Source organism: Pyrgilauda ruficollis, unplaced genomic scaffold (genome assembly GCF_017590135.1).
Source record: "Pyrgilauda ruficollis isolate IOZ18807 unplaced genomic scaffold, ASM1759013v1 scaffold133, whole genome shotgun sequence".
Classification (NCBI taxonomy): Eukaryota; Metazoa; Chordata; class Aves; order Passeriformes; family Passeridae; genus Pyrgilauda; species Pyrgilauda ruficollis.
The window spans coordinates 386,935-411,911 of NW_024511766.1; the positions used below are offsets into that span (position 1 = coordinate 386,935).

Genomic DNA, 24,977 nt, shown 5'->3' on the forward strand with positions numbered 1-24,977 from the left:
TTACAAAGAAAAGGAAGTTTAATTTATTCTTGTACAAAAGAGTGTTTAAACCCTGAGGGGCACGTTTGGCCCCTGACACCTGTGTGGATGCCCGTGTCCCATCCCCATCCAGTGGTGCTGCCCAACCTGCTGGGCTCCCACAGCTTCCTGCTGCTCCAGCAGCATCACAGAACGTGGCTCTGCTTTCCCAGCGAGGGGCTGGCTGGAGCTGCAGGCCCTCTTGCTCCATGAGGACCCCTTGGACACCAGGACAGGCAGGCAGCAGTCTTTGAACCTGGAAGTTCTCATGGAGAGAGTACCTTGCTGTGTGTTGCTTGGCTTCAGTGCATGCTTATCCCTGGCTTGAGGCAGCACAGTCAGGGTCCCTGCCTGCTGGGGTGCCAGCCTCGCTGCCACTTAAAAGTTTTCCTTGTTGAAGTAGAATTTGACCTTCCTGGGGTCCAGGCTGGAGTGTTGTTGACAAGACTTCTTCAGGCTCCTTGCCAGGGCCTCCGGCCCACAGAGGAACACACCAACCACTGACCTGCAAACAGCACGGGCGTGTCCGTGCCAGGCGGGCAACTCAGGGAAAAGGGATTTAAAAGCTGTGTGGGCTCACCTCTCCCAAAGCCAGCCCAGTGCTGAGTGCCAGGGTAGAGGGCGTGCCTCCGACTCCCAACATCCCGAATTCTGTGCTCAGCTCTTACCTGGGGTGGGCTGCAGCCACCGCTGCAAACTCCATGTTCCACATGGGCCGCCCGAAGATGGTTTTGTGCCTGAGGCCCGTCACTGTGTCCGTAGCGGTGTCAAAGTGGAGTGCCACGTTGTTGGCCTGGGCAGGCAGGGATGGTGAGAACCCCAGGCACCACCCATGAGCCCCCCTCCAGTCCCTCACCACAGAGCAGCACCCATTGTTGATCCCACCAAACACTGTGCCTGGACTTTGTGCCTAAAAGCCATTGTGCTTGCCCTGCCCTTGCTGCCCAGCTTGCCACCCTGTGCCCCCCTCTTGCAGCCATGCCAGCCCGTGGTTGACTCACAATGCTGGTGTCCCAGCCGGTGAGGAAGAGACGGTAGGTGAGGAAGTCTGCCTTGCCCGACTCGGCCATCTTCTGCTCCAGTGAGGCTAGCAGGTCGTTGAACCAGGCAAAGGCTCCTGTGTCCCGGCAGAGCCAGTAGAAGTAGATCTGGGATGCAGGGGGAGAGGGATTGCTCAAGGTGGAGCAGAGCCAGAGGAAGAATCCCACGGCTGGTGCCATGAGATGCTCTGTACCTTCTTGGTCTTGAGGGTCTGGTCAGCCTGCTGGAACTTGTACCAGACGGACTTGAGGATGGAGGCGAAGGGGGTGACACCGATGCCCGCTCCAACCAGCATGGCCACCTCGTACTGGAACACATCTTCACTGGCTGTGCCAAAGGGACCATCCACCTCGACCCTGGCCAAAGCAGGGTACGGGTGAGAGGTACGGCCTCCCCAAATCCCTGGCACGGCCTGTTGGGCACTTCCCAGCCTACCTGGGTGTTTCCACTTGGAAGGTGTCGATGAGACGCTCTGTCCAGTCACCAGCTGCCCGGATGTGGATGGAGAAGAAGTCCTCCTCGGGTGCAGAGGTGAGGGTGAAGGGGTGCCACTCCAGTGGGGAGATGGCGGGGCAGTTGACGAAGATGTACTGCCCCACCTCCATGCAGAAGCCTTTCTTCTGCATCTGCAGCTCCAGCACACGGGCAGGGTGCATCACCACCTGGGGCACGGGCAGGGCTCAGCGCCCAGCCTGGCCCCTGTCCCTAGGGAGGGGCTGTGCCTGTGGCCCCTGCCCCCCTCCCCATGGCCACCACGGCGAGGGGCTGTGGCACCGGTGTCTCCAAGGGCAGGAGCTGGCAGAGGAGCAGGCTCCTGCACCACCCACCTTTTTGACAACCACCTTCTGCTGCGCCCGCCAGACCCGCAGGATCCGCTCAAAGACGTAGAGGATGATGGGGGCAAGAACCCACTTCCAGGACTGTGAAGATGGAGGAGAGCAAAGGATTGGGCAGGGCCAGGGCCAGGGCAGGCCAAGGGCAAGGGGAGAGCTTCTCCCCCAGAGCCATCCCACCACTGCCCTACCTCGGCAGGGATGCTCCCGAACTCGGGGTCTGTGCAGCACCTGTGGGTGCAGTTCTGCTCCCGCCGTGTGAGGTACTCGGCGCAGTGATAGGGGTGCACCTCTGCCATGCTCTGCTCCGTCTGCCCGCGCACCAGCCCGCTGCAGGGAGGTGAGGGATGAGCCCAGGGGCCAGCTTCTGCCCCAGCCAGGGCTGAGCCACACGGCGTGAGGCCAGCTGGGCTAGTGGCAGCTCACAGCCCCACTGCACTGTCCCCACGGCTGCCCCAGCAGGGTCTGTGTGCACTGCCCTCGCTGTGCTGCCCTGGGGAGTGCTGAGGAGCCTTACGCGATGCCGTGGATGACGAGGCCAGCGAAGTAGACGAGGAAGAGGTGGTGTGTGTACCAGAAGAGCTCAAAGTAGTTCCTGCGGATGAACTCGGTGGAGGACGTGACCATGAGGATGAGTGCCAGCGTGATGATCACCCCCGTGAGCCCCGGGATGGTCGTGAAAGCCACGTACTCGACGGTCTGCAGGGGCAGCAGGGAGGGTTAGGGGAGCAGGGGACAGGTGCTGCTGGGTTGCTGGATGCCAAGGCCACACTCACCGTCTGGTTGGAGTGGATGGGGTTCAGCCACTGGCTGCCCTGCAGGTGCATCTTGGAGAGGACAGCGGGGAGGCTGCTGTCGGTGGCTTGCTGGCTCTGGTTGTAGCGCTCCAGGTTGAAGAGGTGGGCGATGGTGTGCACAGCTGGAGGGGGGACAGGCAGTCACCCACCGGGCAGCTCCCAGTCCCCACTGTGACCCCATCCCAGTCCAGGGGGTACCTGTGAGCAGGGCCAGTGCGTAGGCCACCAGCTTGTGGAAGGTGAGGTTGTGGTCCAGCTGCTTCCGCAACGTCCGCCTGCAGCACTGCAGGGAGAGGCAGCGGTGTCAGGATGGCACAGGGATGGGGACGGCCACGCTGGCTGTGCCACCACGGGACACTCACCGAGCAGGTCCCGCGGAGGAAGGAGAGCAGGTTGCGGCAGACGGGCAGCAGGATCAGCATGCTGTTGAAGTTGAGGCACTTGGCTGATGCTCGAGCCCATGCCAAGGCAGACTGGGGAGAAAAGAGGGGTGAGCACCACTGTCCTGACGTGCTGTGCCACGACTGGGCCAGGATGGGGCCAGTCAGCGCTGAGCTGGGCTGGGAACTGGGATGGAGAGGTGCTGGGCTGGCATGGGGACTGGGAGGGGAGATCCTAGGCTGGGCTGGCATGCTGTTGGGCTGAGACCAGACAGGGATCAAGACAGGGACTAGCATGGTGCAATGCCACGGAGTGGGACAGAATGATGGTGGGCTGGAGAGAACAGAACGTGAAAGGGGCGTGGGATGTTGCAGCCCCCACCCCACTGCAGCAGGGCCCCCAGGGGCTCGTCTGCCTGGGCAGGCAGGGTGCCATGGGGAGCACCTTACCCCAAGGATGGCCCTGGTGTAGAAATAGCGCTCGTCCCGGTCAAAGAACAGAAAGTAGTAGGTGAAGAGGAAGATGTTGATGCCCAGCCAGGCTGCCTGTGGGGGAAAGTCAGAGCCTCGTGAGGGACCCTGTCCCAGGAGCCTCCCACACTGCAGCACTCAGGGCTGGGTGCAGCCGAGGCTGTCAGGACAGACAGCGTATCTGTCCTGTTTCCTTGTGAGCTGTCCTGTCACGCACAGGGCTGGGACACAGGGTCAAAGGTGGGGAGAGGTGTGGAAGTCTTGCAGAATTGCTGTCTTGTCACACACTGCCCTGTGCATCACCCGTGCATGAGGAAGGAGGAAAGGCAGGAGCAGGCAACACCCGTGTAACGGGAGGGAAGGCAGATCCAGAGGGTGGTCAGGACTGCATGGGAAAGATTCTGGGAGAAGGAAGTTTCACGGGGAGCTGGCTCACCTGGCCCCACTGTGCTGCTGTCCCCTGCCTAACCCCACTGCACCCCACACTGCCGCCTCTCACAGCCAATGAATTTTTGCAGAGGTCCCAAAAAAAAAAAACCACCCTGCCATGTATTTGTTTTTTGGCTGTTTTCTTTTTCTTTTTTAAGTAACTTAAAAAATTAAAATAGCCCAACTGTCAGTAAACCCCCATGTTCCCATGCATTCACAGCTCCTCACACAGTGCTGAGCAGCTGATGGGTGCTGGCCAGGCAAGCTCTGTTCACCAGAGATGCTGCAGCACAGCACTGGCAGATGGTCCCCACGGTGCCAGCTCCTCACCCTGCCACGACTTCTCACAGGATCCTCCTCCTCTCACAAGGGGAGAAGAGGCACGTGGGAGGCTCCCAGCCAAAGTGGCCAGGCAAAGCAGCAGCATTTTAAAATTTTCCAGGACCCCCTTTCCCGTGAGCTGTGTTTTCCCCAAGCCTTCAGTTTTCCAGAGCCCATCCCTCCCTGGCTGCCGAGGTCCGCGGCTTGGCGAGCAGGGGGATGCTTGGCGAGCAGAGGGATGCTTGTCTCTCCCCAGAGCCCAGCCCCGGGGCAGCTCTTCAGTGCCCATGTCCCCCATGAGCCCCCAGAGTCCCCAGCAGAGCCCCAGCCCCACACACTCACGAGGACGGCGGCGGAGAACCAGTGGTTGACCAGCCAGTTGCCCATGGTGCGCTGTCCCCGCGCCCGCCGCCGCCTGCCCGGCGTTTTATGGAGGCAGCAGGCGGTGCGACAGCCCGAGCGGCACCCGGGGACTTTCCCTGAGAAGAGTTTAAGGAAATGCCGGTGGTTTCAAAGGCCACCTTCCAGGAAGGCAGGGCTGACCTGATTCAAAACCAAAACAAGCCCCTTGTGCTGGGCAGGGGTGGCCCCCTGAGAGATCCCCCCGCGGCTGGGTCACACAGGGTGTCTGGCTGCTCCTCCTGGGGTCTTGCAACCTCTGAGGACAAAAACGGGCTTTTTTTGTAAGGCAGGAATTTCCTGGGAAGAAGTTATGGAGGATCCATGCTGTGCCTGGCTCAACAGCTCTGTTTTCCCTGGCCTCCCTCACCAGCCTCCACTGCCCATCTTCCAGGGAAACCACCAAAGGAAGAGAAGCCTCCTGGGGTCACGGCGCTGCGCCGGTGCCAGGATCCAGCCAAGGCAACCATTACAGGTGATTTAAGACTGAGCACCAGGGTGCTGCACCTCCACGGGCCCCCAGGGCTGATGAGCATCCTCAGTCCAGCACCCTGACTGAGCTGACCCCAAAAACAGGTGCTGGGGTGGGGGGTGTCACACTCCTGGTTTGGGGCCAGGATGCCTGGGTCCCACCAGCACCCACTGCCACTGCTGTGCCAGCCACCCTTCCCCTCCTGCCTGCCCTCCACTGCAGGGTCCTGAGCCCTGGGGTGTCCAGTGCTCCAGCTGGGAACAGCAGCCTGTTCTGGGCCCCTGAGCCTGGAGGAACAGGTCAGACAGGCTTGCTCCTTGCTGGCATGCTGCTCTCTCCTGGCCTGCAGCCATGGCTGTGCTGACGGAAGCACAGGGTGAGGCCAGCCCCCATCCCACCATGCTCCTGAACCTCCACACAGGGGCTCCCCCATCCCACTTCCCGCTGGCACAGCTCCATTTCGGTGCCTGTAAAGGACAGTTTTACGTGGACAGCAGGTGTGTGAACCCGTGCCAGCCCCAGGGACGGTCCCCACCCTCCGTGTGAGTCACTGCCAGCACCCAGACTCGCAGCCACAGCAAAGTTTCTTTACTGCTTAGAACAGTCCCGGTGGCACCCGTGGCCCGAGGTCACCGTATGCACCATAGCAGCAGCTGGGGTGTCGGGGCACCCCAGGGGCTGTGCACCATGTGGCAGCCAGCTGGCAGGGGCAACCCCATAAGCTGTAGGATTGTACAATAGTTTGGGTTGGAAGGGACCTCTAAAGGCCATCCAGTTACACTCCAGAGATGGGCAGGGACATCTTCAACTAGGCCAGGTTGCTCAGAGCCCATCCAACCTGGCCTTGAACGTTTTCAGGGACGGGACATCCACCATCCCCCTGGGCACCATGTGCCAGTCCCTCACCACTCTCCTTGCGAAAAACTTCCTTACGTCCAATCCAATCAACCCTCCTTCATGTTCATGTGAGTGGTCCTGAGCAGGCAAGCACACTCCTGTCCCCCTGCCCCCGAGGGGATGCACTGGGACCTGCTGCCACCGCAGCACCAGGCAGCACTCGTCTGTGCCACGAGCATCCTCTGGCTGTGGCACAGCCCTGTGCTGCCCACGCCCGTGTCCGTGGCTGGCTGGAGGAGCCGGGTGCTCAGACAATGCTGTGCCTCACGCCGGGCTCCGAGGGCACCTCGAGGCACAGCGGGGTCCCCGCCGGGTGCCGGCGGCAGCACACGCAGTGCAGGAAGTCAGCGACGTTGTGCCGGAAGAGCTGGCGGCAGGGGTGCAGGTACTGGAAGAAGAGGAGCATGAAGTAGATGCCCAGGCAGTAGCCGAGGAGCAGCTGCAGCACCAGCAGCGCGGTGCAGACGTTCTCATAGACGTCAGTCTTGAAGAAGTACCAGAGGACGACGAGGGCCGTGTTCTCCGCCAGCCGCGCCACGTAGTACACGGCCAGGCGGCCCCAGTTCTGCGACTTGTCGATGAGGTCCCGGTCAGCCAGCTTGAGCTGCACGGCCGACCAGCAGAACATGTTGATGCTGGAGTAGAGGAGGGTGAAGGCACACAGCACCACCACCGTGCCCAGGCGGCTGAAGTTCTTCTCGATGTTGTCAGGCAGGCGGCTGCCGCTGCGCCAGAACTGCACCCAGGGCAGGAAGAAAACCACCAGGAGGTTGGCCAGGGCGATGGGGATGATCCAGTGCTTGAAGACGGTGCTGAAGAGCACGAGGACGGCGATGCGGGTGGAGATCTCCAGGCTGCGCCACAGCACGATGCACAGGAAGGCCAGCGGCCGCAGCTGCACCTTGTAGTCATCGTACTTGACCTGGATGGCCAGGATGTTGCAGACGAGTGCCCCGTAGGTGACTGACACCAGGCAGACGGCCATGAGGACGGCTGCAGAGGGAGACAGCAGGCCAGTCAGGCAGCGGAGGAGACCGGGCTGTGTCCAGCCTCTCCAGTGCCTGGGCTGACAGCTGCAGGTGGGACACCTGGGGTGCCAGTCCTGGGTGAGAAGCACAGGGTGTCAAACACCTGGGCTCACAGCAGAAGGCTCAGCGTGAGCAACTGCCAGAACAGCTCACGGATGGTGGTGACAGCCCCCATGATGAGGTGGCTGCTGGCGGCAGGAGGCTCAGAACCCAAAGGTTCTCCCTACACCAAGAAAACACAAGCCTTGGCCAAACCATTTCTGTGGCTGGACCATGCCCCAGCCCCGCTGCCCTGTGCAGGAAATGCTGCTCAAGGATAAGCAGGGCACAGTCAGTGCTGCGAGGGCCCCTCTGCCTACATCCCAGCCAAGAGCTGCACCACTGTAGCCCCAGAGGCATCCCAAGAGCCAGCCCCATGCCAGGGCTGCAAAGCCAAGGTCATTTGTAGGGAACGCCAGCAGCTGCTCGCATTCAGCACAGCCAGGAATACCATGCAGAAAAACAGCAGAGTGCAGCTGGTCCCATCCATGGTGGCTGCCAGCTGCAGGGCTGAGCTGGCACTCCAGCTGCGAGGGAATCACCCAAAACACATCATTTGGTATTTAATTCATGCATCTACTGCTCGAGCAGTACTGGCATCCATTCTTCCTGTGCATCTGCAACTCCCCAAAATGCCTTTGCAGAGAGCTGTGGCAAATTAGGGGGTTTCTGTGGGGCATCTCCTGTGCTGCCCTTTTGATGCACCTGCTGTGGGCACAGATGACAAGGTCTGGGCTCCCAGCCCTGCTGGGAGAGCGCGTGGGCGAGGGCAGCTCCTCCACCCAGCACTGTAATTGGAATGGTGCAGGAGCACACCTGTGTGCCCAGCTCAGTGCCAAAATGGGAGTTGAAAGTTTGCTCTGGCATATCCACCCCCAAGCACATAAACATCCTGGGAGCAGCAAGGGAGCCTTGGAGTGGGAGTGCTGGGCTGGGAGCTCTGGCTGTTGGAAAATGTGCAGAAATAAATACAGTGGGGGGACTTGAGGGAAGCCAGAGCCTGCAGCTAAATGGAAAAAAAATGAATGGAGCAGGCGAGGACAGGGACCTGACCCTCTTAGGAGACATGGCACTGGGTGGATGGCTTGGTTCTGGAGGGCAGATACGAGCACGGGGCTGGGAGCAGAGCCTGGCACCTCAGCCATGCCTGCTCTTTCCCAATTTGCACCACTGCAAGCAGGAAAGCAGAGAGCTGATGAGTGCCCAGCTTCTGTGGGCTGTGCTCCACATTTAGGGGAGCCCAGCGGAAGCTGTGACCCCGGCAGGCACTTTTTGGATTCCCATCAGCTAAGGAGCTGCCGCGGTGCCCTGGTGGGGCTCCTGGGGAGCCACGTGGCCCTTACCTCGGGCAACAGGGACGTACTTCTCCAAGACGCTGATGTAGAGCTGCAGGGTGAGCTGCGGGGTGGAGCCCAGGAAGGCCTGGATGACGGCCATGCGCTTGAAGGCGTTGCGGTGCGTGGCCAGGCGGCGCTCCGAGTGTCCCACCTCCTGCTCCATCTCCACCTCGTAGCCCTGCCGCAGCCGCCGCTTGCGGGTGATGGTCACGTAGGGCTCCTCCTCCCTCCCCGACCAGCAGTACACCACCAGGGCCTCCACACACCTGTGGGGACACAGGAGCTGCCACCCTGCCAGCCCTCCTGCTGGCCCGCTCCAGCACCTCCTTGGCCAGCCCCGCTCCTGCTGAGTGCAGCCCGACTGTTTTGGGCAGCTGCCCAGCAGTGCTGTGGGCACACCAGGACCATGGGGATGCCCCGTGGCTGCTCCTCTGCTCCGGCATTCGGGGTGATCATGGGCAGCAGCGGGGCAACAGCTGCTGCAGCGAGGGGTGAAACAGCTGCTGGAAGAGGTGCAGCATCCAGGGTACACAGCAGGACTCTGCTGGGAGCTGCAGCTACAGGAAGATGTTAATCACCCTTGGGTTCTGTTTTCCCAACCAGCAAAAACCTCTAAGCAGAGGCGAAAGAAACTCTGAAGTATCAGAGCAGAGTATCAGAGCTTTCTTTGATCTCTGCTCTTGAGCAGAAGAAGGCTCCCACACTTCCTCCCTGGTGGGGACAGCAGGAAGGAGGGCGCAGGGTGAAGCCGTGTGTGGCATGGGCAGATAAGGCAGAGCTTCCGCAGCCCCTTCTCCGCAGGCCTCACGCGTGGGCAGGGCTGGGACTTTCTGCCATGCCTGCAAGCACAGGGGACCCCCAGCCCCTCCATAGGGACATGGGGTGGGTGGGCATGGCCAGAGGGGATCAGCTTGGCTGCTGCCTGGGGACCAGCTGGCTCTGGGACCAACAGGACATCATTATTTATGAGTGCTTATCAGGACAGCACAAACTGCTGTGTATCAAACCCAAAAGGAGGGAGGGTTTAGGATAAATTCTCTCGACAGATCAAGCCAGCACTCATGGCTCATTGCAAACTCTAATGGGAAAACAGTTTCATCCCAAAGGTCCAGCTTGAAGGGTAGTCCCAGATGGCTCCCAGTGCCCTGCCAGACCGTCCCAGCAGGCTGGGCTCCACCTCCAGCCCGAGTAGCCGGCTGAAGCATCTTCCCCGGCAGCCCCGGCTGGCTCTTACAGCAGCTGGGCAGCACCCACCCGTCCCAGACAGCCTGGCTTGGTGTGGAGAGAGTCCCAGCACTGCTGTGGGCCAGCACAGGCTGGCAGCACCCAGGCAAGGCCCGCCAGGTGGCTCTGAAGTTGAGACAGGGTGACGGGGACACATCTGGAGCGCTGCTTGTTTCCGGTGACAGAGGAAGCGCGGAGCAGCCACGGTGGTTCTGGAGCCCTGTGGTGCAGCGAGCCCAAAGCGTGGCTGCTGCCTGCCCTTGGGAAGGAGCCCCATGGAGATGGTGGCTGTGCCATGCCTCCTGCAGTGCCTGCTCACAGAGCAGGCTGCCCGGGTGATGACAGCCCGGGATGCACCACAGCATTCCCAAGGAATGAGGGATCAGCTTGGGCAACATCCATCCACCCCCTCACTGCCCTCTTCCCAGCACAGCCCAGTGCCCCACAGCTCCCATGGCAGCCCCACTCCTGCACCTAGCTCTTCTCCATGTCCCATAACCTCCGCTGGGTCCCACTCCTGGCCCTATGCAGGACACCCCAAGGATCCCACTATGTGCCCAAAGGTTTGTAACTCAGGCCAGGTGCTGTGAGCACTTCCCTGGAGCCTGTTTGAGAGCTGCACCACCCTCTCTCTGGCTGTAAAACCTTTCCCTGATATCCAATCTGAACCTCCCCTAGCTCAGCTCCATACCATGTCAGAATTCACCCTGGAGCACGCACCGGGGATTCCCCCCTGGGCTCCCAGCACGAGCACGGCCAAATGACGACAAAACCAGGAGGCTGAGTGAATGGCTGGCTGCCTCCCGGACCTCGGGCAGAGCTTTCCCAGCAGCTGGGACACACCAGGCTGCCAGAGCCGTGCCCTGCCCGGAGCGGGCTCCGGCAGCAGGAGCGCCCGCGGCACCACCGGGAGCAGCAGAGCCGGGGCGGAGGGACCGGGAGGCGGCAGGAGCAGCTCCGGTCCCGGCGTGCCCGTCCTGCCCGGCACCGCTCCCTGCTCTCACCCGGTGCCTGCGCCCCTGCCGGGCTCCGCGCTTTGGTGCCGAGGGTGCCGAGGTACCGGGGGTGCCCGGGGGGGTACCGGGGATACCGGGGGGTGCCCGGGGGTGCCGGGGGTGCCCGGGGTCCCCGCCGCGCTCACCTGATGATGGGCCCGAGCTGCAGCAGGTGCATGAGCAGGACGAGCGGGCGGTCGCGGCTGAGGTCGCGGTGCACGAAGATGAGGGTGAGCTGCACCAGGACGGAGGGGCAGAGCACGAAGAACACGGTGAGCGCCAGCCAGAAGCGGTCGTCGGAGTGGTCGTAGGAGAGGCAGAGCACGGCGGCCGCCGCCCCCTCCCCGCAGAAGAGCGCCGTCGAGAAGACGATGCCGAGCGGCAGCTTCGCCCGCGACGGGGCGGCGGCGGGCGGGCAGCCCCCGCTCGGAGCGTCCATGGCGGCCCCGGCCCGGCCCGGCCCGGCCCGGGCGCTCAGCCCCGCCGCGGCGCCATCCCGGGCTGCAGCGGAGAGAGAGCCGCGCTGCGGGGCGGGACGGGGCGGGGGGCGGGCCCCCCCCCGCACCGGCACCGCCCCGGCCCCGCACCGGCACGGCACCGGCACCGCTCCGGGACCACACCGGGACCGCACCGGGACCACACCGGCACCGCTCCGGGACCACACCGGCACCGCTCCAGGACCGTCCCGGGACCGCCCCGGCACCGCTCCGGGACCGGACAGCCACCGCACCGGGACCGCCTCGGCCCCGCACCGGCACGGCACCGGCACCGCTCCTGGACCACACCGGCACCGCTCCAGGACCGTCCCGGGACCGCCTCGGCCCCGCACCGGCACGGCACCGGCACCGCACCGGGACTGCTCCGGGGCCGTCCCGAGCCCTCGGCCCGGGCTCCACCGGCCCGGCATCCCCACCGCGTCCGTATCCTCCAGCCCCCGGCCCCCGGTACCGCAGCCCTGCCCTGGCCGCCAACCTCCCGCTCCGGGACCCCCTCGCTACTGTGCCCTGGTCCCCAGCAGGTGTGGAGGTCCCTGCCCCAGGACAGCCCCCCTGCCCCTGGGCCCCCACACCTGTGTCGGACCTTCCCGAGGGCTCCCATGGCTGCAGGGAAGCGCCTGCCCGGGACAGCCCCGGCACGGCCGGGACCCACAGCCCAGAGCCCTGCAGCGCCCGCCTGGGGACTCCCCTCCCCAGACACAGCAGGACAATCCCCGTGCCACCCCTCGAGTGTGCCCTTGAGACTCTGGAGCCCTCCCCAGGACCCCCCCGTCAAGTCTAGGCCAAATCAATTCCTGGCCAACACCCCAACACCAGCAGCACATGGAGGATCCCTCCAGGGCAGAATTGTTAGGTAGCCCCAGGGACACGGGGGTCCCACTGTGGGGCAGGAAGGATGCCAGTGTGGGTGCCAGCCTTGTCTGAACCAGAGAGCTGCCAGAGAGCTGCCTGCACCCAGCAGCAGCTCAGATGCAGGGCCTGACCCCAGCTGCAGAACCAGCAATGGCACCACACGGCCCTGGCTCGGTGGGGCAGCGTGTGGGAGGGAGGGTGTTCTCAAGGCAGGCAGCGTGCTGGTATCTTGCAAGGCAAGCTGTGTCAGGGACACCCTTCAGGTCCCCTGAGTGCCTGGTGTGTGCTTGGAGAGGTGGGAAGGTTGTTACACGGGAGATGTGTCTCTGTTTCTGGGATGTTCCTGCCTCCAGCCGTGACCTTGTGCTACAGCAGAGCAGGAGTGCTTTGGGGTGTGTGGGCTCGCTGGCAGAGCCCAGCCCCCCACGCTCAGCCCCCTCCCTCTGTCTGTCCCACCCGGATCCCAGTGGTGGGAACACGAGGCTGGCCGGGCTGTCCCCACCTCCGTGGCCAGGGGGTCCCTGCTGTGCCCGGCTCACGCTGCCCCCAGCTCCAGCCCCCCCTTTGCCCAGGAGGGCTGGTGTGGGCGCGGGGGATGAACACACGCTGTCTTGGCTGAGCACCCACTGCCTGCCAGATGCCTCAGTCCAGCCTGGGCACACGCTGGGACACGTGGGACAAGGCCAAGGGTGTCTGACACTGGTCAGTTTTCCCCGGTTCAGGCAGACCAGGAATTTTGAGGTAACTTAAAAGGCTCTCAGTGCTCAGCCCTCAGCAGCCAGGCCAGCTCACAAGGAGGTGCCCACTTTAGCAACAGAGACACTGTCCACTCACCTGCCCCACGCCAGCCAAAAGCACAAAACCCCCCAAACCCCACACACAAGAGTTTTCCCCGTTTCCAGGCTGGAAGCATTACCAGGGCTATCGTGCTTATCAGCAGGAGAGCTGAGAACAAAACTGCCTGAGACTTTGGAGGCCATACCTCCCCCAGCAGCAGCTCCCACACAGAAGCAGTCCCTGCGCCTGCAGCTGCTCTGGGCTGTTCCTTCCAAGCTGAACAGCTGCTTTGGGAAACCACAAACCCCATGAGCTCACGGGGACTGGCCTGACTGGCGGCGACGGGAGGTCTGTGTGTGACCACTCAGCTCTGGTATGACAGTTACATACTTTCGAGCTGTTTTTGGAAAACAGCCTCTCCAAAAAAAACCTCTGGCAGGGCAGAGGGTGAAGGCAGCAGTGTCCAGGCTGACTGGAGATGGGGTGGGAGCTGTGCACGGGAGCAGCCGTGCCTGGCTGGGTGCTCAGCCAGCGACAGCACAGCCTGTGGCACTGCCAGCTGCACCCACGGCTCTGTGTGAGCAGCGAGAGCAGCGTGCCGCTTGTGCCGTTTATGCAACTTCCACTTATCCAAATTAAAAGCATTCCCCAGGAGTCTGGCAGGTCACCAAGCCCTCGGCTGAGCAATGCCTGGGCTTCGACTCATCATATTTTTAATTTCAGCTTCCCCGGCTTCGTGATGAAATACTTAAGAGCAACTGTTTAAGCAAGCAAGAATTCCAGTCCTGTATCCGTAAGCCCCAGCAACCATCGAGAGGAATGGAGAGACAAAGGCTCACAGCATTTCCCACACCAGTTATTATCCCATTTTCTGTCCCAAGCACGGAGCAGCAGGAGCTGCTCACGCTGTGAGTCACCTCTGCAGCCTGACCTCACCTGGCTGCTGCGCTGTAAACAGCAGACAGACCATAAAAGTGATGTGGGTCACAGGCAGCATCAGCCACAGCTCCTGTCCCACTGCCACTCCCTGTCCTACTGCCACTCCCTGTCCTGCCAACCCACGCCCACACCTCAGCTGGGGCTGCACAGACACCCTGGGACACCACTGCCACAGAGACAGAAACTGCCTGAGCCAGAGCGGCCAGCGGGGCCGGGCCACGCGCTGGGGACATCTGCCCAGGTGTCCCCTCTCTACAGTGGCTGCGTCCTGGAGCAGCACAGCTGCTGGCTGCTGGCTGGCCTCACCCTGGAGCCTCCCAGAGGCAGAACAGCCCCTGGGCTGGGGGATGTGAAGTGACCTGGAATCACAGAATCACAGAATCATGGAATCACAGAATTACGGAATCATGGAATCACAGAATCACAGAATCACAGAATTACTGAATCACAGAATCCCAGAATCCCAGAGTCATGGAATCCCAGAATCACAGAATCACAGAATCACGGAATCACAGAATTACAGAATCACAGAATCACAGAATCACAGAATTACTGAATCACAGAATCCCAGAATCCCAGAGTCATGGAATCCCAGAATCACAGAATCACAGAATCACGGAATCACAGAATCACAGAATCACGGAATCACAGAATCACAGAATCACGGAATCACGGAATAACAGAATTACAGAATTACAGAATCACAGAATCATGGAGTCACAGAATCAAGAAATCAGGGAATCACAGAATCAAGGAATCACAGAATCACAGAATCACGGAATCACAGAATCACAGACTGCTGCGCTGTAAACAGCAGACAGACCATAAAAGTGATGTGGGTCACAGGCAGCATCAGCCACAGCTCCTGTCCCACTGCCACTCCCTGTCCTACTGCCACTCCCTGTCCTGCCAACCCACGCCCACACCTCAGCTGGGGCTGCACAGACACCCTGGGACACCACTGCCACAGAGAGAGAAACTGCCTGAGCCAGAGCGGCCAGCAGGGCCGGGCCACGCGCTGGGGACATCTGCCCAGGTGTCCCCTCTCTACAGTGGCTGCGTCCTGGAGCAGCACAGCTGCTGGCTGCTGGCTGGCCTCACCCTGGAGCCTCCCAGAGGCAGAACAGCCCCTGGGCTGGGGGATGTGAAGTGACCTGGAATCACAGAATCACAGAATCATGGAATCACAGAATTACGGAATCATGGAATCACAGAATTATGGAATCACAGAATCACAGAATTACTGAATCACAGAATCCCAGAATCCCAGAGTCACGGAATCCCAGAATCACAGAATCACAGAATCACAGAATCACGGAATCACAGAATCACAGAGTCACAGAATCACAGAATCCCAGAGTCATGGAATCCTAGAATCACAGAATCCCAGAATCCCAGAGTCATGGAATCACAGAATCCCAGAATCACAGAATCACAGAATCCCAGAATCACAGAATCACAGATCTCCTGCTCTGGAAGGGACCCACGAGAATCACTGGGGATGCCCAAGGCACCAGCCTGAATTTCACTACCACGTGCAAATGTCAGTTTTCCTGTCTCCACAAGTGCCAGCCCTGCCCTGGACAGCTTCATTAATTTCTTAATCCCAGCCTCCATCATTTTTTCTTTAATCCCAGTGTTCACAGAGCACACTTTGACAAAGGGCAGTGGTGGTGGTGGCTGCCCACTGTGTGAAGCCACAGGGTTTGCTGTGCAGCTTTCCCAGCCCCCTGGATGTGCCAGGGCGTTTGTGTGTGGGAGCCTGGGCTGTTTGTGGGGTGGGAGCAAGCTTCCTCACAGGCTCTCAGGCTCAAAATAACCCTGTCTGCTTTACACATGCCTGCCTGGCGGCTCAGCTCCTGTAAAAGGAGAAGAGAAAATTGTTTTGGAAAAGACGGAGAGCTCCGAGCCAGGCTCTTAAAGAGCCCAGGTGGGGAGAGCTGCCAGCGTGCTCCCCCAGCTCTCCTCTCTAGGACCCAGAGCAGCCACCACTCCCAGGGTGCTCGCTGGGACACGCCGAGCACTCTGCTGCCTTCCCAAATATAGCCCTGCACACAGATGTGGAGGCAGCAGCTGGGGTGGGCATGGCCAGGCTGATCCTGGATCCCTCAGCCTGGGAGCTCCTCAGGGGCACAGCCTGGGCATGAAACACCCAGCTGGAGCCCAGGGTGGGCGTGTGGCTTGGCAAAACACCCCCTGTGCTGGGGGAAGTGGCAATCAGTGTCCCCCAGCTGGATGGGGACGTGGGAAGGGGACACAGTTTTGTCCCCTCAGTGCAGCCATGCTGCCCTCCTGGCAGGGCTGGGAGGTTCCCAGGAATCTGTGAGCTGGGAATTTTTGACTTACTTTGGAAATAGCTTTGCAAATGACTGGTTTCCACAGCCTAAACTGTTTGGATTTTGCCTTGCTTTCGCAGTAACTCAGCTGTGTTTTTCCCTGCCCCAGCAGTCTGTGGAATAGTTTCTGGCTGGGGAAATATTTATTCCATTTGCTCCATCATGCGACTGCTTTCACCACTCCAGTTCCTCATCCAGTCTCACTCTGACCCTGCTGGGAGAAAATCTGGTGTCTGTGCTGAGCACCTCATCCCTCTAAACCTGCCTGGAGGCTGTGCTGAGCCCACTGGATCTGGGCAGGGGCTCAGTGCTGCCAGAGCCAGGATGCTTGCAGGCACAGCACAGGCCACGTCAGCTGCCTCACGCTTCAATTCTTGAACAAGAAAGCAGAGTTACCTTTGGGTGCATTCATAGATCTTTGTGATAATTACACATTTTGAAGGCATGCCTCCTTGGCTACAGTCCCAGCACAGGCAGTGGGTGATGCTGTAACACTAAACCAGGCAGGAAGGGTTAAAATTACCTTTAATTAACTGACTCCCCTGGTCCCTGCTGTAAGAGTATACAGCCCTGGCACAGTGCTGACCCAGCCAGGCTGTGCCTGCGTGTGCCCTGGGCATCCTGGCAGGCAGGAGGAACAGATACTCTCCTCTCCCCCTCGCAGGAAAGCAGCAGGAGCACCAGAATGATCTCAACAAAACCAGTGAGCAGCCTGGGTGGGGCTTGGCCATCGCAGGGGCATCCCAGAGCTGTGGCACGGGGCAAGGACCAAGGAGGCAGCTTGTCCTGCAGCAGGGAGCAGAGCAAACGGAGCGCTCAGGTGCAAGCCTCTCCTAGAAATTTGTGTATGCTTTGGCTGGGAAGCTCCCTGCCAGGAACTGGGTGAAAAGCAAACAGCTCCCTGCATGCTTCCTGCCCCTGACAGAGTGATGGAGGAGCAAGGAACACTCTGGAAAAACCATCTCCCTTACCCAAAAGGGCTCGGGGAATGGTTGCCCACAATGTTTGCATGGCAGTGGGGTGCAAACCACCCACTCACCCCAGTGCCACGCCAGCGAACCTCCAGGTGCCCCAGTTCCTCACCTACAGGTCTCGGTGTCACAGGCTGTAATGTCCTGTGTTCCCAGCCTGACTGCCGGGCCTTTGCCTGTAATTAGCTCTGGGGATTTGGGAGCTGGTGTGATCCGGGGTTATCGTCAGCCAGCAGCGCTGTGCTGGGATTTAAAGGGACAATGTGGCTGTTTGCATTCCTACCAGCTCAGAGCGCTGTCATATGACACATGGAACAGAGAGATGAGTCTCTCCTCAAAGCCTGTGTGCCACCACAGGTCCCTTTTCGGGCAGAGTTGATGTGGTTCCAAGCAAAGCAGAACAGCTTGCTAATATTTCTGCCAGGACTTTCTGGTCTCTGCCATCACCTCGGCTCTGGTGTCACCTCAGCTCAAGGCTCTGCAGGCAGCCCCTATTGCTGTGCCCGCTGTGTTCCCTTGCAAACCCCTGTCCGAGCTCCCCAGCCGTCCCCCCAGCTCTGCTGCCAGCCCGGGGTGCCGCTGGGGTCCCCACGTGCCCGTACTCACGTTGGGGTCTAGTGCAGCCAAGGCAGGGCAGCCCGCGGCCGTCTGCGCCTCTCCGTGGTCCCTGTGCTGTCGCCTCATTCCCTCTCCTGCGGCTCTGCGGCGGGCAGAAATAGCCCCAAGGCACGTGCTGAGCGATGCCAGGGCCGGGCAGCCCCTGGCACTGCCCTCCCTCGGGGGCTCCTGCTGGCACTGACAGCACTAGAGGGTCCAGCCCGGCGCCCTGCCCGGGCACGGGCTGCTCACAGCTCTGGTGAGGAACATCTTCATTTATCTGCCAAGAAAATAAATTCTGCCTTGGAGTTTCTCACCTGGCAACAGTCACCAAGGAAACGAGCGTGGCTGCTGCGGGTCCCCGCTGGCACCGCCCGGGGATGCCCGCTGGCCCTGGCAGAGGCTGTGTGGCTGCACCCCGGCCGGTGGCTGCGTGGGCACAGGGCCAGCTGCCCACTCGTAACCCCAGCACAGGCCCAGAACTCACACCCATGTGGGCTTGGTCCTGGTGCCACTTCCCTGGAGCTGAGTGTGGGTTTCAGCAGCTTTGGGGTGGATTTTGAGGTTTTCCTGGCTGTTGGTCCCTGTGTGTGCATTGGGAGGTGTGAGCTGGAGCTGCCTCAGGCTCCTGGGGGGTTTTCCTGTCCTCAGCTCTGGTCTGACCAGGGATTTTGGACACTTGTTTTAAAAGCAGTGGCAGCCCAAGTGTTCAGAGATGTCTGGAAATCCATTGGTGCCAGAGGGAAATCAGATCCTGCTGCCCCTCAGGAAGCTGAGCTGCTGCCTCCAGGCTGCCTGACACATGGCTCTTCCCTATTTTTAGCACCTGTGGTCATGTTATGGCACACTCCTGTCCCTGCTGGGCTGTCCCCTGGCAGTGCCACCCCTCAACACAGAGGCAAGGGCTGACACTTGGAGCGAATCATTTCAGCCCTCAGACAGATAATTCTGCAAAAAACAATTCTGCAAAACCACAGCCCCAGCTGTGTGTGAGCCTGCCATGGTCACTGCTCCCCGCAGGCTGCTGGCACAGGCACAGGCAAACCAGGAAAGGCCACCAGAATGGGGACAGGGAGGTGCTGCCACCACCCTGCCATCAGCAGCACAGGGGTGACCAGTCACCCCAAATATGGCATCTGGCTGTGGTATCAGATCAGAAACTTCATCAACCATTAACCATGCATGGCTGCATGCCCATGGCATGGAGCTGGGCACCTCCCTCGCCCAGGACAGGTGCTGTGTTCCCAGCAGTGTGTGGGGCTGGGGACAAAGGTCTGGGGCTGGGGAGAAGGGTCTGGGGCTGGGGAGAAGGGCCTGGGGCTGGGGAGAAGGGCCTGGGGCTGGGGAGAAGGGTCTGGGGCCGTGCCCATCCTGGGCTTGCACCCCTGGGGCCAGGGCAGTGTCTCAGCACTCGTGGCTGGTGCTCAGCTGGTCGAGGTGGTGCTGCTGGTGCTGGGTGGTTTAGCACGGACTGATGTGAGGCAGCAGGCTCCCTGTTTGCTCCTGGGCATGGCTTTTGGAGGATCTTTGTCCCTCTGGACTCCACTTCCCCCACCCAGAGCTCCTGCAGCTCAGACATCCCTGTGTGACTTCACACACATCAGTGGCAGCAAGCCAGGGAGGGCAGCTCTGGCTGGGAAAATAAGCAGGAAACCTGAGAAGCAAGATAAGAGCTTCAGAGCTGAAGATCGAGGAGCTGGTGCTTTTTTCCTCCACTCTGTGCCCTGTGGTCTGAGGGTCTCCACCACTTCCCTGCTCCCAGGCAGGTTCCTGCTGGGGCTGGTTGCTGTTTCCGGGAGCACAGGACCTGCTGCCACCCAGTGCCCTTGCTAGGGCACAAAACACAAGCAGGGAGCAGTGATGTCTCCCAGCCTGGCTCAGGGGGACCCTGGCTGAGCAGCAGAGCTGTGCACACGTGGAGGGGATGCTCCTTGCAGGGGCTGCAGAGAAACACCTCAGGGATCAGGCAGGGGGAAGGCACAGATGCTGCTCCTTAGAGGAGCCCCTTACTCAGCCCACATGGCAGTGTCCCCAGCACAAGGCACGTCCAGCAGCGATGGGGACAGGAGGCTGCACTGGGGTGCAGGGTCAGTGCCGTGCCACCCAGCGTGGCAGCAGTCCCAGCACAGCCACTGGCCTGGCCCGACCCACCAGGATTAGGGAGCCTGCAGGAGTAAGTAATTGAAATCCAGATTAGGTTTAAGCAGCTGCTAGGCAGAGGGCATGTGAGCAGAGGCTGTGCAGGGGGTGAGCAGGTGAGAGGCTGCCTGGCACCCCTGATGTGAGGGGCAGTGAGAGCAGGGCCTGTGCCCATGGGGTGTTGCCCAGGACGGATTTCTCTCCAGGCTCGGCTTGTGCACAGCAGACAGAAGGCAGCGGTGCTGTGCTGTGGGACAGGGCACCTGGGATGAGATGGTCCCTGCCGTGAAGAGACAGCCCAGGGAGGAGGATGAGGCACAGGGACACTGTGCTGGGCTGCTCGCTTCATAGCTGCTGGAGAGAGGCCACCCCTCTGCACAGGGCTGCAGACCATGTTCCACCTCTTCTCCCACTGCTGGTCCTGGCTGCAGGCCATTCAGGAGCCCACCAGGTAGGTCCCTGTGCCCACTCCCGGGGCTCCCAGGGGTGGCAATATTTACCTGTGTGTTTATGTGTCACCAGTGTGGTGCAGGGAAAGGCAGGTGCCCGTGCAGGAGCTGTCCCCAGACTGCTGAGCAGGGCACACGGGTGTCCCCGCTGCCCTGCAGCAGGCAGGGGCTGGCAGCCAGGGACACAGGCTGTGCAGGGGTGCAGTGCAGGGATGGTTCCACGGGGACTTCAGCCCTGCAGAGTCAGCAGCTCCCCAGGAAAGCCAGGGAGGATGCACTGAAACGCCTGCCTTGTTTGCATGTGTCAGGACATGCAGGATAATTCCCTGGGAGAGCACTGCAAGGGGGTTTATGGTCCTCTCCCTCCAGAGAGGACACCTTACCTTACCTGCTGTCATTCTGGAGGTGGAGCCGTGCCACCTCCACTGCCATGCAGCCTGGTCTATGCGTTTAGGGAAGAAAATGGTATTGCAGATAACTGCAGTGGCTTGTCAGTGGCAGAGAAAATGTTGCCTGTGTGGCTCTGGTGGATCATGTTGCTGGAGAGCAGACAGGACTGTTCAGCAACAGGAAAAACACCCGAGTCCAGGCAGAAACTCCTGAAATCATCCTTGCAACTTTCCCTATCTGTGTATACTCAAATTTTACTGCAAGGAACATGTAATCATTGACTGCATATAAAGAAGAATCATGCTGGCCTGTGCATATAATTGCTTAATCCTATTTGCTTTGGAAATAAATCCTTGCCATAGGAAGCACCTTGGAGGCTCTGCAGTGTGGCTGTCCCATGGCGTTGGGGTGGCTCCAGGCACCTGTGCCTGTCCTCACCCTCTGCCTTGCACCAGGGATTGTCCCTGCACTTGTCCCCAGCTGAGACAGAGCCTGTGTCACTGTCCTGCCTCTCTGTGTCATTTGTCCCCAGCTGAGACAGAGCCTGTGTCACTGTCCTGCCTCTGTCCTGGCTGAAATGCAGCTGCCGTGGGCAGGCTCCTTTGCCTTGCCCGGGGGCCACGGTGCTCCCCAGGGAGCACAGCCTTTCCTGGGGTGCTCACCTGCTGTTGTTGCACCCCAGGAAGGTGACCCTCCTTGTCATGGGGCTGGACAACGCAGGGAAAACCTCCGTGATCGCGGACATGGAGAGAGGTGAGGAGCAGCACGGGGCAGCCCCGGGGGGCGGCAGCAGCTCTGTGTCCTCCGGAGCCGAAGGAGCGAGGCTGCTGAGCGCCAGCGCTGCCCGGGGAGGCGCGCAGGGCACGGCCGTGCCCCGGGCTGGGGCAGGAGGGGCACGGGGATGCTCCTGGGCCCTGTGCCAGCTCTCTGCGCTCTCGCAGCGCTGGCCGCGGAGGTGCTGCCCGCTGCGCAGCCGGGCCAGAGCCGCCTGCGGGTGGACAGCTTCGAGGTGACGCTGCTGGAGCTGCCCGGGGGACAGCGCTCCCGCAGCGCCTGGCGCGGCCGCTACAGCCAGGCGCACGGGCTGCTCTTCGTCCTGGACTCCGGTGACCTGGCACGGATGGAGGAGGCCCGCAAGCTCCTGAGCCGCGTCCTGAGCCATCCTGACGTCTCCGGAAAGCCGCTCTTGCTGTAAGATTGGGATGCAAGCTGCGAGTTGGGGGTGAGGGGCGGAGTGGGACCCCGCGGCAGGGGGTGTGGGCTGATGAGGGGATGGGGTGCCCCGGGAGCTGTCGGGGGTGCGGGGACATGACCCCAGCAGTGCTTGGGAGATAGGAACATCCGTGGGGAGGAGGTGAGGAGTGGGCTCCGGTGCCAGGTGAGGCTGGGGCAATGCTTCACCCAACCCCAGGCAGCCCTGGACAAAGCACACAGCGTCCCTGTGGCACGGGGGCCGCGCTGGCGGTGACGGCCGCTCCTCCGTGCCCCAGGCTGGCCAACAAGCAAGACGCGGCGGCGGCGCTGCTGCCCGGCGAGCTGATCGAGCGGCTGAGCCTGGAGCGGCTGGTCAACGAGAACCGCTCTCCGTGCCGCATCGTGAGTGCGGGGCCGGCTCCGCTCCCGCTCCCGTTCCCCGCTCCCGCTCCCGTTCCCGCTCCCGCTCCCGTTTCCCGCTCCCGTTCTCCGTTTCCCGCTCCCCCCTCCCCGTTCCCGCTCCCGCTCCCGTTTCCCGCTCCCGTTCTCCGTTTCCCGCTCCCCCCTCCCCGTTCCCGCTCCCGCTCCCGTTTCCCGCTCCCGTTCTCCGTTTCCCGCTCCCCCCTCCCCGTTCCCGCTCCCGCTCCCGTTTCCCGCTCCCGTTCTCCGTTTCCCGCTCCCCCCTCCCCGTTCCCGCTCCCGCTCCCGTTTCCCGCTCCCGTTCTCCGTTTCCCGCTCCCCCCTCCCCGTTCCCGCTCCCGCTCCCGCTCCTGCTCCCGTTCCCCGTTCCCGTTCCCCTCTCCCGTTCCCATTCCCCGCTCCCCTTCCCGCTCCCGTTTCCGTTCCCGTTCCCCATTCCCCGCTCCCGCTCCCGCTCCCGTTCCCGCTCCCGCTCCCGTTTCCCGCTCCCGTTCTCCGTTTCCCGCTCCCCCCTCCCCGTTCCCGCTCCCGCTCCCTGTCCCCACCTCGGCGCGCCCCCCGCGCTGATCCCTCCCTCCGGCCCGCAGGAGCCCTGTGTCGCCCGGCGGGTGCCCCCCGCGGGCCCGGCCCGCAGCACCGTGCAGGGGCTGCGCTGGCTGCTCCGCGCCGCCGCCGCCCCGGCCCCGCCGGACCCCGTCCCGAGGGCCGCCCGCAGGTGGGTGCGGGGCTCCGTCAGCGTGCCCCCGTCCCCTTGCTGCCCCCGCGGCGCTCGTCCTCACCCCCGCTGTGCTCCCTCCCGCAGGGACCGGCCGCCCCCCGGGGGAGATGCTCGGGAGGGCGCGGGGAAGAACGGGGAGCCCCGGGCGCTGCGCCCCGTCTGCCGCCTCCTGCCCCTGGTCAGTGAGTGAGGGGCACCCCGGGACGGGACCGGGTGGAGAGGGGCTCTGCCACCCTCTCCTCATCCCCCTTTCCCTGCCCAGGAGGAGAGCGCCAAGGGCCCCAGGAGGAGGAAGAGGAAGGTGAAGGTGAAGAAGAAGGGCTTGGGGCAGCCAAGCCCAGCCGAGGAGCCGGAGGGGCCGGGAGTAGGGGCTGCAGGGGGGCTGCTGCTCCCCAACAGGGTCGGGCAGGAGGAGCCCGTACCCATCGGGATGGCCACCCCCCTCCCAGGTGAGAGGGGACTGCGGGGGGCTGCCAGCTCTGCAGGACCCCCAGAGCCACCCCACAGGGAGGTGGCCAGGCCTGGCAATGTGACCAAACACTGGAGCACCGGTGCCCGCCACCTCCATCAGCTCTGCTTGCAGATCTGCTGAGTGCAGAGCCAGGTCACAGGAACCCAGAGGGGAAGAGGAGACACATCTGAGCATCTCCACAGGGCACGGTGCACGGCAGCAGTGGAGGACTGCACACGAGCAGTCCTCTCAGCTGGTTTGGTGACAAAGGCACCCTTGCTCTGGTGTGTGGTGCCTGAAATTTTGTATTTCTCCATTCAGCACAGGGTATGAAAAAGAAAAAAAAGAAGAAAATCAAGAATAAAATCAAGTCCCGGGAACCTTCTCTGGAGCAGCAGCGTGAGGAGGTCTCAAGTACCTTTGGTTGGTATTTCTCAGGACAGATTTTGCTGAAAGCATCAGGGGGCCGTGAGCTGTGCAGGGACACTTGGCCATGGGGGCTTAGTGTGGGGACGGGGGCACAGGCAGGTGCTGCTGCAGGGCTGGCTGGGGGCTGCTGTGGATGGAGGCAGGCGCTGCTGCCTCTGCCGTGGGGTGGGATGCAGGGAGGCCACACGAGTGACTGCTGGAGGCTGGGCTGTCCCTGCAGCCCTCACTCAGCACAGGCTGCCAGCTGGGCCCTGGAGCTGGCCCCAGTCAGTGCCTGAGTGCTCCCCTGTCCCCAGATCTGTACCGCCGGGCGATGCTGGCTCTGAAGATGAGGCAGGAGCAGAGGAAGCAGCCATCGGCCATCGCCCCCTGAGCACGGGGCTGCGGTCCCGGAGCAGCCAGGCTGCAGTGGCGGTGGGCCCCTTGCTCCTGCAGAGCTGCCGGTGCTTGGCCAGGGCTGGCAGAGCTGGGAAACGGGTCCTGGGGCATAAACAGCATCTTTGTGCCCTGCGTGGCTGGAAAACCAGGGATCCACAGGGGCGAGCCAAAAGTCCCTTTGTAAGACGCCTCTCTGGCAGCCGGGCTGCAAACCCGAGTGAAAAGGGAACGGGCGGCCCCTTGCCGCCCCCTGTTAGTATTCCGTGGAAGACTCCGTGTAAACCCGGATGAGTCTGTGGAGGAGAGGAAGATCGAGCAAACAGCAGGGGGAAAGCTTGTCTCTTGAATTGACCTGTGCCCGCCGAAAGCTGTCTTCGCAGGTCAGCGCTGACCTGGCCCGGCACTCCCTGCTGCTGCCTGGAACGGCCTCGTTCCCTGCCGGTGAAGGAGGGAGGGCAGCCCCAGGGGGTCTGCAGAGCAGCTCCACATCTGCCAGGGCTGTCAGGACCCGCTTCACACACCGGAGGAAGGTGATGCCCGTGTTTGTGCAGCCCGTCAGTGAACATTTCAGTTCAAAGGCAGCTGGTGGCAGAGGCTCCATCCCCAGGAGCATTCCTCCCGACCCTGCCATCCTTCCAGGAGGGTCACTGTCGCCGGCAGCCTGGGCCCCTCTGCCCCAGGTGGTCCCTGCTGTGAGACGGGAGGAGCAGCAGCACAGCCGTCCGAGCTCAGCCTGTGTCACACCGTGTGTGCCAGGGC

General features: G+C 61.9%; 3 protein-coding genes across 4 annotated transcripts; 1 reads left to right on the top strand and 2 right to left on the bottom strand.

Annotated features, from left to right (window-relative positions):
* On the bottom strand, positions 1 to 17,737 carry NOX1 (NADPH oxidase 1). Of its 2 annotated transcripts, none has more exons than XM_041459238.1 (13): positions 17,660 to 17,737; positions 3,520 to 3,615; positions 3,052 to 3,162; positions 2,888 to 2,972; positions 2,669 to 2,811; positions 2,410 to 2,591; positions 2,084 to 2,222; positions 1,887 to 1,979; positions 1,495 to 1,721; positions 1,253 to 1,415; positions 1,020 to 1,166; positions 687 to 811; positions 1 to 523 (listed from the first exon to the last, which is right to left on the bottom strand). In XM_041459238.1, exons 1-13 carry the CDS (start codon positions 17,735 to 17,737, stop codon positions 397 to 399), a joined length of 1,716 nt encoding a protein of 571 aa, XP_041315172.1. In that variant the 3' UTR covers positions 1 to 396. The 2 variants fall into 2 exon arrangements, with proteins under 2 accessions (XP_041315172.1, XP_041315173.1); XM_041459239.1 differs by lacking the exon at positions 17,660 to 17,737 and adding an exon at positions 4,633 to 5,528.
* Positions 5,721 to 11,794, bottom strand: XKRX (XK related X-linked). Its single transcript, XM_041459237.1, has 4 exons — positions 11,533 to 11,794; positions 10,828 to 11,455; positions 8,469 to 8,728; positions 5,721 to 7,051 (listed from the first exon to the last, which is right to left on the bottom strand). The coding sequence occupies exons 1-4, from the start codon at positions 11,777 to 11,779 to the stop codon at positions 6,306 to 6,308; spliced, it is 1,881 nt and encodes a 626-aa protein (XP_041315171.1). The 5' UTR covers positions 11,780 to 11,794; the 3' UTR covers positions 5,721 to 6,305.
* ARL13A (ADP ribosylation factor like GTPase 13A) lies at positions 16,585 to 24,977 on the top strand. Its single transcript, XM_041459241.1, has 10 exons — positions 16,585 to 16,785; positions 19,996 to 20,240; positions 21,311 to 21,381; positions 21,570 to 21,819; positions 22,119 to 22,224; positions 22,830 to 22,957; positions 23,045 to 23,138; positions 23,223 to 23,409; positions 23,733 to 23,834; positions 24,137 to 24,977. The coding sequence occupies exons 2-10, from the start codon at positions 20,182 to 20,184 to the stop codon at positions 24,211 to 24,213; spliced, it is 1,074 nt and encodes a 357-aa protein (XP_041315175.1). The 5' UTR covers positions 16,585 to 16,785; positions 19,996 to 20,181; the 3' UTR covers positions 24,214 to 24,977.